The sequence below is a fragment of the Crocodylus porosus genome, unplaced genomic scaffold (assembly GCF_001723895.1).
Source record: "Crocodylus porosus isolate Cpor-Errol unplaced genomic scaffold, CroPor_comp1, whole genome shotgun sequence".
Lineage (NCBI taxonomy): Eukaryota > Metazoa > Chordata > Crocodylia > Crocodylidae > Crocodylus > Crocodylus porosus.
In genome coordinates, this window is record NW_017728886.1 from 86,073,670 (window position 1) to 86,089,184 (window position 15,515).

The window sequence follows — 15,515 nt, forward strand, 5'->3', positions numbered from 1 at the left end:
CCCACTGCCCACCCTACATGGGGAGCTCTGCCATAAGCACCCCTGTCCCCTGTCCGCTCTCTCAGCACCCCCATGGCCGTGTGCCCCAGCTCCTGGCCATTTACAAAAAACAACAACAAAAAACCCTGTACTCACCGACTGCTGCAGCAGCATCGGGGCTTCTGGGGGCTCATGGCAGAGATCCCCACATAGCGCGGGGCAGCAGGGATTGCCTCCATGCCTGGCAGCAGCTGATGAGTGGCAGCTTTTTTTTCCCCAAAGAGCTGGGGCCAGGCGGGGCTGGGAGAGTGGGTGGGGGATGGGGCCTGTCTGATTCAGAGATTTGGCTGATTTGGCAGCAGAATCAGTTTGGGACAGTGATTTGAATCACCGAATCAAATCACTGCCCCCCAAATTGGTCAATTCTGAGTGGACACTAGTCACTTCTCACAGGCCTATTAGTTAGCCAGTTGCTGCCACAACTTATGTAGTTAGCACTGTTCATAAAGTCTGTCACAGTAAAACAATATGCAAATTGATGCATTAGTTCTCAGATGGCTAAAATTAGCATTAGGAAGCACGAACAGGAAACCATTTTCCATTTGCTTTTTCCACCTTCTGTAGCATGTTATTACATGTATTTGTACATAGCTTCATTTTATACTATTTGTGGAAGTCTCGCTAATCCTGCTTGAAGAACCTTTGGGGATTTTGTTTTCAAGATTACTAAGGTTACGTATTTTTAGGAGACTAAAAGTCCAGATGGTAGTATTGAGGAGGTTTTGATGTTTTCATAAAGCTCAAAGCTCTTTAGCTCTCTCAAAGAGCTGAAGGCCAGGTGTGGTTACTGTTATTTTAAATGAAACAGGTTGATCTGTTTCAGACTCTTTTTGAACATGCACCATATGATAATATTTAAGTCTGGAATATCTGTCTGGGAGAATAGAGAGCTGGAATGTTGCTTCACTATTAGCACTTTAAACAGCATTACAGCTGGAATCAGAAACAACAATGGGATGAAAGACAGATGCTATTCAGTTTGATACAAAAACCCTGAACACAGGAAAAGGGCAGTGAAGGGTATAGGAAAGGATGTCATTCACAGAGACATTAAAACTAATAGGTAGAACCAAACAAGCATTTCATATTTCGTATTGACTAAAAGCTTGTTTCTGTTTTCTGGATTTTCAGGGCCCATTCTGATCAACATATTCATATTAAGATATCCTCTATGTAACATCCTAAGCATTAATTAGGGTTAGCAGACAGTTGAAAAGCCCAAGGCTGAATTGATTCAGTCTTTTCAGGTTAGTTTAGGATGCAGAGATTAAATTGAAACAGATGTGAACAGACATATACTTTTGATTCAGGAAATGCAGCCACATGCCTGAAGTGGCTCAGACCAAAAGCCAGGGGGTACTAGAGCATGGCTGTCTGGCTGTGCGTTCACTTCTTCTTCTTTCTGCCCCCAAGGTGTCTGGGATTTGCAGTCCAGAATTACAACAGCAGGACTCTGTAGGGTTGCTCATCATTTCCTTTTCCTGCTTCCAGGTGCCTCTGGGATTTGTAGTCCACAGTTGCAGTCAGCAGTAAGTTTGAATGAGAGAAGAGGTGTTTAACCACCCTCCCAGGCCCCAGACCCCAGCTGGGTTTTGCCTCTGGGGGGTGGAGCAGCTCCCCTGCAGGCTGGGCTGCATCTTCAGCTGGTCTTGTTCCCCTCCCCCCCACTCCCTTTGTCAGCCAGCCCTCACTGCTCCAGCAACGGAGTAGGGGGGCGGGGCCAGCCCTCTGGAACAGACAGCGCAACACAGTCCAGCCTAGGGCTGCAAAGCATGCTGGGATGCTGGGAGACTATGATTTAACTTCAACCAGGAAGGAGTCTGGGACAGAAGTTTCATAAACTGATTTGACCCAAATCAGTTGACTGATACTACATTCAACCAGGTTTATCTTAAACCAGTTTCAGTGATTTTGAAATGGGTTTATGTGCACTGAACTTCAGTTCTGTTACAGGTTTAAATCAGTTTCGGATCACTTAAATTGGTTTGCATTCAACTTCTGTCCCTAGCCTCAGAGTTTACAAATGTGGGTTAGTGATCTGGGATGCTTTAATTTTGGGTGTCCAATCTGAGTGACATTTAAAGCCCTCTGACTTTCGGGGGAGAAGGATTCAGTACAATCTCCAAAGGTATGCACCCAAAATCATAAGTCACTTTTGAAAAGTCAACTTATGGTTGATGCAAAGAGGGGGGATAATGTTCTCCCTCTTCCCTTTAAATGCAGGCTTAACTGTAAATGTAAGGCTTGGAACAGACATTACACATAGACTTAAATGATTTGGCTCAAACTGGTTTATGCAATGCCTATCCCAGACCCCTTGCTGGTTTAAGATAAACCAGAAACCCCCAGCATCCCAGCATATTCTCTGGGCTGAGTGGGGCTCTCTGCTCTACAGCAGGGCTGGCCCCTCACCTCTGTTCCCTGGCCAGAGCTCCGACAAGACTGCGGGCTACTCCCCCCTCCTCCCCCTCACCACTTCCAGCTAAGCAGGGATTCTCCCCTCCCCTCTGCTTTGCTGAGGAGGTGTCTGTTTATTAGCTAGCAGACCACATGCTGGTTACTGTCCATGCTGAATCAACAGGCAGAAGCAACAAGTAGCTGGACATGTCCCTCTGTTGTTTTCTTATTGAGTGATAAACACTGAGTTAGGGGTGATAAACTTTTCCTGCTGGGCTGTTCGGGGAGGTAGGGGGCTCCTTCCTAATCAGAGCATCTTGCCTGGGCCTGGCCATGCCCCACTCAGCTTAGCTCTGTGGAAGGAAGGGAAGGGAAGGCTGCTGTAGTGCCCCTCCCCACCCCCCTCCGGCTTCTAGCCTCAGGCACTGCAGGCATGTGCCTGCATTTCTGGCATGTCTGTCAAGTTACAAAACTGTTTTAGCCTTGCCAGGTTAGCCTAATCTGCAAAGATTGAATCAATTCAGGCTCAGGCTTTTTGAATATCTGTCCCTAGCCATAAAGACTTTTTCTGTACCACTTAACATCCTTTAAACTGAAGGAGTCTGCCAATCTTGGCTTTGCAGTGGGCACTATATGTGAGAAGATGGGCTTACTGTTCTAGAAGCCAGTTTCTGAACAAGCTTGAGTCTGGGCTAAGATGTTTCAGAGGGAAAGGGAATGGTTCTGCTTTCTCTTAGGATCCTCAGAGTTGATTTACCATTGAAGTCACATGTCAGGTGTAGGGACAATGAAACCCTTTTATTTGAAGTGGGGAAAACAAAGCTAGATAAGCTTCCATGTGTTACGCAGCCCTGAATCGTTAGTCAGTCTTGATGGCCCAACCTTAGAAATCACACAGTGTGTTATAAATGCAGACCCCTCACCTTAACAATGGGCATAGAAATGAGCTAGGTTAAAAAGCCTAATTAGAATAAAGCAGCTGGGAGTGGGGTTTCCCAATGCAGGGTTAAACCTGCACTTTTGTTGGCTACAAAGGACCAACTCACAGGATCATCATCAATTCTAGTGTATTGTACAGGATGTGAAGTTACCAATAAAATCATAAATGCAAACTTTGAGTTATGAAGGGTACTGGCCACCTTAACAATACACACACTTACACATACAATGTCTGCAATAATAGTGTAGCACCAATGTTGGTTTATACCTATTTGGGAAGCTGGAGTTTGTTGTTGATGATCAGCTTCCTCAAGGAGATGCCTTCTCCAGAAGTGGGTTGTCTGCTTGTCCTTCTGTCTTGGTAGGTCGGGTACTGGATGAGAGGGCACCACTGAGGGTCATACTTCACTGCCTCTTATCCCTTTCTGGCATAATTCTGTGATCCCCCAGCATCATCTTGGCTGCCCAATCCAGAGGTCACTGTCCCACATGGGTCTTGAGCAATGCATGACAGCTGTTAGTCACAGTCACTAGGGGTTCTGCCCAATGGTGTAGTTTTGCGAGTCCAACCTTGGGAGTCCAGCCTTGACTTGATTGACTCAAAGGCTGTGGCCAGGTTCCAGGTGGCTTGATTAGCTTAAAATGGCTTGTAGAGTTTTGTAATGGTAAGTTCCTCTGGCTAGGCTATTGTCAATTAACAGCCAGAGGCTCTTGATTTGTCATTCAATTACCAAATGACTCATGCATTCACTCAGGGGACCAGCCCAATACAGTAATACAATTCCAATGCATTCTTATAATAATAATTTTATTAATACAAAGTATGACTTACTCTAGAGAATACATTTGTTAAAAATTAAAAGGTATAAAACATAAAATACAGAATGCTAGGGCAAAGATGAGACAGATGAACTATCAAAATGCATTGTGAGAAATATATAAAAATGCAATGTGAGGTAGTAAGGATCAAAGGTCACTGGGGACAGTAAGTGAGTTAGGTTAGATGCAGTCACGTAGACTGATCTAGCATAAAACTTTAGATGGATATGGGAAATTTGGTTTGGGAAATAGGTCTTAATCAAAGGGGGAATGTGTTCACCAGGATATATTTACAGTCATGCTTTCAATGAACCTTGGCTTTTCTTGTATCTTATAGGCTTTGCTTTGAAGCAGATATTTTATTTTTTTTTATCTTCTTTAGTGACACTTAGCTCAACTGATATGTAGATGTAGCTTGTAGGTTTCTCCTACAGAAAGCCACTTCAGCTTTCTGGCTTGCTCCAAGCCTTGCCACAGCTTGTTGTAGGTCTCTTCCAATACTTAGAAGGAAAAAGAAATGCGCAAAAGGGGCTTCTGTTATATCAATGCCCAGAAGGGCATTGTACAAAGGGGGCTCCCTGTTACACTTTGCCTCAGTCAATCAAATGTGTAAGACTCCAAAATGATTCAGGGGAGGAAATTCAGGAAGCAAAGTCTCTAAGTGAGATTTCTCAGTGGCTGTTTCAACCTGAAATGGCTCATTCTGGGTACCCAGTGTGTGAAATCCTTTCTTGACCCATCAGTAGTTTTTCTCTGTCCCTTTCACTGTGTCTCATTGAGGGCTCCATGCCTTATTTTCTCATCCACTATATTATAATTTATGCATGAGTTCTGTCTTCTCTCAGCCTTTCCCTTGATGGAGTGACAACAGCATTTTGGTGAGCCCTGGATATATATTTATCTTGTCATTCTGCACCTGTGCCTCTTCTTAAAGAACTATTCCCTGAGCATCAGAAGAATCCTCAATGAAGGAATTAATTTCATTTTGTCAAGGTATCGTGTCTGGTTCTTAATTTAGAACTGCAGTTTCAGCCCACAATAAACTCAGTACTTTTGGATACAGTGATGAAAGAATTATGAGCAGTCCATAGCCATGTGTGTTCAGGATGCTTTACTGGCCCCCTTGGGATAGGTGAAAAAACTTGTTCTTTCTGGAGAGTCCAGTGTCTGAAATCTTGTTAAAGAATGTGGTACAGACAACATATTTTAATTTCTTCCCAACAGTATTAGCATTTATTCTGCTGGTCCCCATACATATAAACCTTCCTCATGGTTAACCATGGTATTGTGTCATTGGGAGTGAGTGGAGTATTGTATCATAATTTTTAAACACTAAACTCTGAAATGTTTTCTCCATGTCTCTCTCTCTCTCTCTCTCTCTGGAGGTCAGAGAAGCATCTTAAATGCATATAGTTGAAGACTACTTATATATTTTTTGTAGTAACAAGGCAAAGGCACCCTGATTTTATGGCTAACCTGAAATCCTGTCACAATTGCATGGAGACTTTTGAATGGGGGTTTAGAGATAAATGCAAAAGGATCCGGACAACACGGTGGAGAAATTAAAGGCCTCTTCCTCCTCGTTTGTCAATAACTATCTTTCTTGTATAATCAAAACAGAATATTGCTTAGGTTGAAATATTTTTGTGCCATATATTGTCTTTTTTTATAGCACGTGTGCACAGTACTGAGAACAATGGGCCCTGATCCCTGGCCAGGGCCTCATAGCACTACCATAATACTAGTAAGAAATAATGGTTTTGTGAAGGACAGGGTGGACAAAACAGTACTTACCTCTTAAGTTTACCTTTTGCTTTTCTTTGCCCATCCTGGTCTCTTTGCCTGGTGTCTGGAGGTTCAGCTCCTTTTCTTTTCTTTTTAATCTAACCTTATCCAAAGTCTACTTCACTTTTAACTTTTGTTAATCTGCTATTGGTTTCTCCAACCTTTTGTCTTTTATTTTGACTTTTTCCTCATTTTCTCTTGTCTGAATCCTTCTGAATGCACCCTTATCAGCTTTCTTCTGTTCTTTCTTCTCTTTCTCTCTCCTAGTCACTATTGGTTCTTTGTCTTTTGAACAAGGCAGATTTCTCTTGTTCTTCTAAAGAGTTCTTCATTTGTAGGGTTGGATTTAGATTTTCTCAAGGATTGGCTGTCTTACTGATTTTTGCCTAATTTGGGCTTCTGAAATAATAAAAATAAGGGGAGAAAACACATTTCCATCTTTCTTTAGCACGATACTCTCTGTTCCAAACACCTGAGTCACAAGAGCATAAGAAGGGGAAAATAATGGGAAAAGAATCATTCACTTTTTCTTGAAGTTAAAAAAAAACTTCATAGATAATGCATTCAGGCTGTTTTTTCTGTGGTCATATTCAGGCACCAGTTAGAAGAGAAAGTCTCACTGAACAGTTATAACATTTATTGCTTTTTAGATGAAAAATTTTAATATATTCCAAGATTATGCAAAGGATATAAAAAGTGCTGAATGTACCTGGCATTAGTCCCTGTATGCCAGATATCAATACAAATATATGCGTGTAAATATTGCTTCAGCTAAGGCTTCTTTAAGACTCGTCATCAATATATGCATTCCTCTGGTGTGTGTATGCACATGTTTTTTTCTCCCTAAATTAATTAAGCCTATCTTCCCTTAGGGAGGCAGGACACAGTGCATACAAGAAGTCTGTCCTATTCTGTCATGTCCCCAGCACCTCAGTCACATTCCTTCTGGACAATGTTGCCCCAAATGTTTAGGTGAGTGCTTATTTTCATAGGAATATTATATGTAACACAATTTGTTTTTCCACAACACCTGTTGTACAAATTCCTAGCTAATTGTAACCTATTAAATCAAATACTGGGGAAGTTGGATGAAAACTACAGTCTGCTGTATCAGGAAGGTGGCAACTATAGACATGGTAGTGTTTTGAAGGAAGCATGGTACAAAGGACAAAATTCAGGAGTTCAAAGACCTTGGTTGTCATAGACTGACAAAAATATATTTTCCACCCTTATGGATGCTTTGCAAAGCAGACTGAGTTTGGGGAAGGTTGCTTGTTGACATTCATGAATTCATGAAGGATTTTTACCTTTGGATATTTTATTCAAGCAGGATTTCCCATTCTTGACTTTGAAGAAATACAGGTTGAAGGAGAACCCTCAGCTGAAACATCACTTTTAACAGTTGTTGTCAGAAAGGAGAAAGATGCATGAATTTGTGTGATTGTTGATGACTTAGAGTGGCATTGTAATTTAAGATGGAGAGCTCATCAGTAGGTTTCAGATATCATCTAATTAAAAACCCTCCACACGTGTATCTAAATGATGCCTTCTCCAAAACATCATCTGATATGAATAGTAAGGATTACCTGCCTTCAGATGAATTTCTTAGGGACCCAGTTTGTACCAGGAAGAATAAATTTAGTCAGTTATCTACATGTGAGGAATAAGGGTCAAATTACAGATTAGTGGAACTGAACTAGTAATCATTACCCTTCATAGATTATTGTATGGAGTATATGCTGTTAAGATCAGACACTCCCTACAGTTAAAAGTGGAGTTTGGCTAACCCCTACTTTTGGTCCAGTAGTAGCACTATAATCTTCAGGTTCATGGTGTGATAAAAGTTGTCTTCTTTCCGGTGGCAATAAAATTTTCAAGATTGATGATGGCACAACATCTGATACCAGAAGTCTGTTAATTTCCAGAGGATGCATGCCCTGGGGCTTTGTAGGTCATGTACTCTGGGTAACAACTCAGGTCAAATTTGAAAGGAAGAGCAGCAGGTTCTAGAAGACAGGCTTTCAGTGGGCATGTCTACATGTTGCTGTATGGCGTACTATGACAATGTAGCAATCATGTGGGTTTACACATGATCAGCAGCCAAGTCACTATAGCAGCATGCTCCCCTGGTTTAGCATGCCACTATAGCGGCATAGTAGCGAAATCTAACTGTGTGCTGCATGCACAGCGCAATAACCACCTGTACTGTGCCATGCTTTAGTACTTCCTTTGGAAGTACCATAGCCATGTTGCCATATGGCAATGTGTAGATGTGCCCAATGTGTCCTAACGAACCTATGTGAGGCTGAGGGAATAAGACCTTTTGGGAAAGCCAGCTTTTCCTAATCATTCCAAACACTGAAGAAGACAACAACTTTGGCTTCTTCTTATTTTGCTCATACCACTTCCACTATTCTTTAATTAAACTGTCCTGAATGTATGTCAGTCAAGTTACACATTACACTTGGACCACATTAAGGGCTCTTAAGTATGAGCATCTACATGTTAAACTTCTTTATCTCATGCTAAGAGTCCTCTGAGCATCTCAAAGTTATGCCACTTCAGGTGAGGGTTAAGTCTGGGCTATGTTACTTATCTCGTGTTAGGGTAACCTCAGTCTGCTCCATGAAAGTAAGAAGAGGTATTTGCAGTCCTCCAACATCCCAGGATACACTGCTTCCATCTCCCCCTATCCAATTGCCTCCCTACCTCTATCCAAGTAGGGATAGAGCTCAGGTGTCCTAAGTACTCCCCTGATTACTAGCTCTCTATTGGCAAGTCAGAGCTGTGCAGGAAACAAGTAGTATTAACCCTTAACATTTGACTGCCCACAGCATGGTCTAACTTTAACACGACTTAACATTCTGCACATTTAGTACAGCCTAAATGTAACATGAAACTTCACTGTGTCAGAAACATAGAATAGTGAGAGCCCACCATGACGGGAGTCTGACAGGGGCTGAAGGCAGAACAGAGCTGATGCTGAACTACCTGGGTGAGAGGCTCAATTTTGTTGTGTTCAGCATAATCCCTTACTATCATCTTGTGTCTCTCTCTAGGGCTCGATTAGTGCAGGGGCAGAAAGAGCCATGGGTTTGGGGACTCCTAGCTATAGAAGACTTCATTCTCTAACAACACTTAACTTTTTTTTGACTGCCTGAAACTTTTTCAGAGTTGGAAAACCTTATAAATAAATACCTGCCTAGGTCATGAAACCACAGCACCCTCAGAGTATAGTATAGTAAAGGAATGGAATTGAGAACAATTCATACACTGAGCTTTTATTTTGGCTCAGAACATACCTTTTTCATCCTCCGAACTCCCCATATCTTTCCCTGCTGCCATTCCTAATCAAATATCTGTCTCTTTCTGATTTTTTTTAGTATAGATTTTAGTTAATAAAAAACTCTTCAATAAATGAGAACAACAGTAACAATTTCCTTTTACGAAGAGGAGTATATATCAAATGAACATATACTTGCAGATATAGACAAAATGCTCATGAAATGCAGTCATTTCTGGGGTAGCTAGATACAACCAAATGTGGCACCAGGGAAGAGAGGCAGGACAAGGACACTGTATGGTTTTTATAGTATTACCTGAAAGACCTGCATGCAACCAGAATTCATGATGCTCAGTTTATAAACCTCAGAAGGGTGCAGTTCATTCTACTGATATTCAATTTTTTGCCCAATGGAATAACATAATGTGTTGCAGTTAACAACTGAGGTTTAGCATTGCTTGCTGAATTTTGCAAGGTCTTGTAGAACTTTGGGCATCCTGCCTACACTATTTTTTGCCCTAACCTATCCTTTACTAACATGAGAATCAAACATTTTTTATGGATTATAAAGTATATAGTTACTCTCTTGGTTTCCTTTCCTTTGTTTATTTTGAGATAGCGCCCTTCTGATTAATATAGGTAACTTGACATATGTGGTAAAGGGTTATAACTTATGCAATTCTGTTTGAGGGCAATGCCAAAGGGAATATATGACATATCTTCTACAGTAAGGGAATATATGACGTATCTTCACAAAGGCTGGTCAGTGCAGAATTTTTTTGCATCAGACAGACTAAATTGATTTCATTTGGCTGGCATAAGCTTAAACCAATTTAAACTGCACTTGAACCAGTTTAACTTAATAGAGCTATTTGCCAATTTTCCAGCACGAATGTAGTTTAAATACTTTAAGTGTTTTCCTATTAGAGGTGTGTACTAGGTAATTCAAAATTGGTTTAAGTATACCATATTCTGTATGGTGGTGAAGGGGAAAGTTTTCTAATTTAGCAGGCCATAAGTCATAATAAAATTTCCTCCTTTACAAGGAAAGTAGACATTCATCTTAGTAAACTCTACAAAAAGGATAGGGATCTGTCAAAGAACACATTTTTATCCACCAAAATGGGAACACACATGAAATGGCACATTGCATATTAATTGGTCTGGTGACAATAAACCCTGCTATTTTTGACAATGCATAATACCCTTTCAACCACATTCTCTCTCTCTCTCACTCTCTCTTTCTGTTTCTTCATGGTTATTTATATTCAGGCCAGAGGAAAGTATTTGACCTCTTGTTTGGAAGCTGCCTCTTTCGCAGTGACGTTTATGACAATGGCTCCTCATTCATTTATGACAACTGTACAACGTGTACCTGCAAGGTAAGACAGTAATGTATGACACTGCTTTATAGCTTTAAATTAGTATTTGCAATAGTGGAAAAATCTAGGGCCTGACTCTGTACTACCTAGATCATTTATACCCCAGCAAAGGGACAACAATAGTGTGTTCAAAAAATCTAACTGCGGTGAGTTAAAGGTTCAGGGACTTGTCCCTGTGTCCCATGTGTCAGTTGCTCTGCTGTAACTGCCTGTCAGTACAGTCTTACATTGTGATAAGTGAAAGTTAAGGTAGGGCAACTTTATGCCTGAATAAAACAGAACTAAGTACAAACAGTAAAAGATCCCAAGGCTGAACAGATTACATCTTCACAGGTTAGTCTATGTTGTGTAGACTGAACTGATAATCAAGTGAACAGACATTCACTTTTGATTCTGGAAATGCAGCCATGTGCTTGCACTGGCTTAGGCCAGAAGGTGGGGGGCACTTGAGCACACCTGCCATCTGGCTGGACCAGACAGCTTGGGCCAAAGCTAGCCCACCCAACCCATGAGGGGGGATTTGCAGGGGAGGTGCAAAGCATCATGAGAAGCTGGGGGACTGAGTTAACTTGAATCTACAGGGGATCTAGGACAGAAGTTCAGTAAACTGATTTAACCTAAATCAGTTAAGTCTCATACTATCCAGATTTATCTTAAACTACTTTCAGCCATTTTGAAAGTGGTTTATATGTACTGAACTTCTGTTGTGTTACACATTTGAACTGGTTTCTGATCATTTATACCAGTTTATTTGTAATTTCTGTCCCTAGCTTATGGGTTTAGATTTCACTTACCACAGGATTAGAGTGGGCAGATGGACAGTTGGCATACATCAATGGATCTGCGATTAAAAACCTTCCCCCTGTAATTTGTTTGTTTGCCCATAAACTACAATGGCTAACAAAACAACATGGTAGGATTTTGCCTGGCTAAGCAAATGCAAGCTAAGGATGAGCTCTTACATAGTTAAATTGAGACATTGTGAAGGATTCTTTTAATTCAATAATCTTTTTTTTCCCCTGACCTGATTTGTCAAAAGTACTTGTGAGACACCTTAGCGGAAAAGATTACTATGTTCACAGAAATGTCACTGGCCTAATGGGAAAAAGAGCAAATAAATAAATCAGCATTTTCTTTACTGTCCTTCTGTTCTTGTATGTAGGATTCTACAGTAGTGTGTAAAAGGAGGTGCTCACTTTCTGGAGAATGCAATAAGAACAAGGAACACTGCTGCAAGGAGTGCATCTCATATGTCTCTCCTGAGGAAGTGAAAGTGTGCAAGTTCGGCAGTAAGATATTCCAGGTAATGTTTCAAGTGTGGCTCAATGAAAGGTACCATTGTATCAGCTGAAACAGCACTGGCTTACTATAAATTAGTATTGTGGTTGGCTTTTTAACAGAATCCACACGATGCTGATTGCTGACAGAACAGCTTGGAGGCAAAGCTTTGCAAAATTTACCATCTGCTCTTGGTTTTTTAAGTGTGTATGGGTTACGCTGATACAAAAAGAATTATGATGAGTTCCTCCTATGCTTGGCATGCTGTGTCCCTCTCCCCACACAGAGAATCAGGTTGCTGCTTCATGCCAAGTAATACATTTTTAATCAGAGAGATATGCTTCCCTTTCCCAAACAAATTCTGAGAGTCATGGAAAAGGTATTTTCAGTGGCCTGTAGGCAGCAGAGTTATCAGCTAAGCCAAAAGGGAGCCTCCCCCAGGCTGAGCCAGTAGGAGTTGCGCTGAGCTGCTTTCAGCTGGAAGCTACTCTTCCAGCTGTATTACATCTTACAGCTATGTTATGGACAGTCAGTTGTAACACTCAGGACTGGGAAGCCATATAACAGTGATCTCTTCTGCTCCAACCCAAGATTTTCTGATCACTAGGGATTTCCTACAAAACTCTACTACCAAGTTCCTGTTTGTTTTTTTTAAAGCAGTTTTATACTGTGTCGGAAGAGATACTTATAGAATCATAAATCATAGAAAATTATTATCTCCCCCTATTCTGTACTGGTGAAGCTACCTCTGGAGTAGTGTGTTCAGTTTTGCACCCCCTTCCCCCTCCTACAGAAAGGATGTAGACAAATTGGAGAGAGTCCAGCAGAGGTCAATGAAATTGGTTAGAAGGCTGGGCACAAGGCTTCTGAGAAGAGGCTGAGGGAGCTGGGCTTATTTAGTCTGGAGCAGAGAAGACTGAGGGCAGATTTAATAGCAGCCATCAACTACCTGAAGGGTGGAACTAGATTGTTCCCAGTGGTGGCAGAGGACTGTACAAGAAGCAATGATCTCAAGTTGCAGCAAGAGAAGTTTAGGTTAGATATTAGGAAAAAAATTCTCTCACTAGGAGGGCAGTAAAGCACTGGCACAGGTTACCCAGAGAGGTGGTGGAATCTCCATCCTTGGAGGTTTTTGAGACCTGGATAGACAAAGCTTTGGCTGGATGATATTGTTGGGGATGGGCCTTCTTTGATCAGGAGGTTGAACTAAATGACCTCCTGAAGTCCCTCCTAACCCTAATTTTCTATTATTCTGTGATTCTAATGTGTGGGGACCAGTCAGCAGACACTACAAGAAATGGAACTGTGTTGCAACAGAAAAGCTAGTCAATGCTGTATAACCAGGAACAATAGAAAAGTCAGGATAGCCTTAAAAACCATGCCAGGCTGAGTAAGTCCAGCTGTTTTGCTCTTTTGATTTGAATCTGCTTCCATTCTGCTTACCATGTTGAGGAACCATTCCCAATTTAGCTGCAGCTATAATCACACTCGGTCCTTTTGGACTGCCTCTACTATGTTCCTGCCTGCTCTGGCCTCATCTTTCCTCCACAGTGGTCCCATAAACAGAAAGCTTGCATGTCAAGCCTCTAAATGGCCTAGCACAGGACTGTATGTGGGTGAGGTGAAATGCTTTTAAGAACCACATTTGCCAAATCCAAAGCCATGTAGAACTGAGCCAGGGCAGTTCACCAACCAACTTTCCTAAGTTAGAAACAAGGCTCTGAAGTGGACTCCGCTGTCCATTTAATACTTTCAGAGACAGACTGTCTTCTGGAAGAATAACCTACCTGCTAAACATTTGGGTAGTTTAACACTATATCTCATTTAAACATTTTCAGATGTTTAGCAGATCAAGTGTCTACTAAAGCACTGTAAGTAATCTGAATTAGAATTCATTATTTATCCATTCCTAGCTTAAGCCAAAATGATGCCACATCTGGGAATAAATTCACTGTATTCTGACATCTTAATTAAATGCTTTCACATGCAACAATTTAAACATGCCAGTCATCCCAATGATTCAGATTTTTCTAATTATGTTGGCTGAAATCAAAATTCATGATAGGTGCGATCACATCTCACATGTACCAGAGAAGAAAACAATGCAACTAATTAGCACATTGATGGAAAATGCAAAAATGTTTTGCTCAGGTTTGTAAGAATGAATTTCTAAAGTGAAAGGTCAAAGTGAAGAAATCCCTGCTGAATCTGATCTTCATCTTTTAATCCAGCTGGGTGCGGACAGACACCTCGTAATAATTTAGACTAAACAATGACATAACTCTAACAGGGAAAGCAGTGCTTTCCTGTGCAATGAAATGAAACATTGTTGGAATGGTTTCTTTTCTGCCACCCCAGCTGATGGCTATATCATGTTCTTCCTGTGGTAGGATGGAGAGATGTGGTCCTCCATTAACTGTACCATCTGTGCTTGTATGAAAGGCAAGACAGAGTGTCGCAAGAAGCAGTGCATTCCGGTCAACAGCTGCCCTCACGTGAGTTTTAACCAGAGCATGGTTTTTTACCCTCTGTTTTATCTTTATCAATATCTCTGTGGAGAACCAGTGTAGCAACTGGGCAGGTAGACTTTGGAAGAAAACACTTAATAACACTAGTATCAATGGTAGATTAGAATTCTCCAAATTCACCATCATCTGTCCTTTCCTGTCTCTATCTTCAGTTCTTACTCTATATTATATCTATGTATCTATCTATATCTATCTATACATATAGATAGATGTAGCTAGATATATCTATATAACCTATATATGTGTGTGTGTGTATGTGTTTCTAAATTTCTATAGCAGAGCCCCTCTCATTTATTCATCAGTCTTATTGGTGTGACAATTGCTGCTGAAATTAAAGGTCAAGCATGTATGAATTAGGGAGATGTACAGCAAAAGTTGTGTTGACTTTTTCAATGCAAATCAGATTTAATCACAAAAACCAAAACAACAAAACAAACCAAAACAAACTCAATCAAAACTGTACCATTTTCTCCAGTGATGCAGATGGGGTTGTTTTTTGTGAAAGTCTGAAGTCAATCTAAAAAATAGTGTAGTCTTCTGTTCCTTAATAACTTTAAAAATAAGCATTATATAAAATTTTGGGCTGATTTTTCTTGGACTTCTGTCATTTGCAAATTAGCTTACTTGTAATAGCCCAATGTTTCATGAGAGGGAGCTCTAAATAACAACTTACACTGAGACACACCTTAAAACAAAACTACCAAAAAGACAGCCAAGTTATTACTGTTGCACCTTCTCAGTGTTTCCTTCCCTGTCGTAGAAGCCAAAAGGAGAAAATATTAGTCACAGATACCTATGCATAAAATTTTAAATTACAAACTCCAGTGTGTAAAATTTTATACTTTTGACCTTTTGGAAGGATAATAGAATCTGAAGCCTGGATTTTGGAGTTACAAACTCTACAAAAGGCAGGCCACCATGACATTGGCACTTTGGAACTCTGCAGAAGTCATTTTAAATTCTGTGCTGGGGCAACGGTGTAGAAGGTGTCATTTTTCTCCTGTCTCTCCTTCACTCCTCTGATATTTCACAGAAGACTTGTCCTTCTGTTCTAGACATGTTACA

At 40.9% G+C, this 15,515-nt stretch overlaps 1 protein-coding gene across 2 annotated transcripts in view; it reads left to right on the forward strand.

Moving 5' to 3' along the window:
* The window catches only part of BMPER (BMP binding endothelial regulator), a 220,837-nt gene that overhangs the window by 105,075 nt on the left and 100,247 nt on the right, over positions 1–15,515 (forward strand). For both annotated transcript variants that reach the window (XM_019538495.1, XM_019538505.1), the window contains exons 7-10: positions 6,852–6,951; positions 10,535–10,644; positions 11,807–11,947; positions 14,313–14,417. In XM_019538495.1, the coding sequence (XP_019394040.1) occupies positions 6,852–6,951; positions 10,535–10,644; positions 11,807–11,947; positions 14,313–14,417 (456 nt within the window). The remainder of the gene's footprint in view (positions 1–6,851; positions 6,952–10,534; positions 10,645–11,806; positions 11,948–14,312; positions 14,418–15,515) is intronic.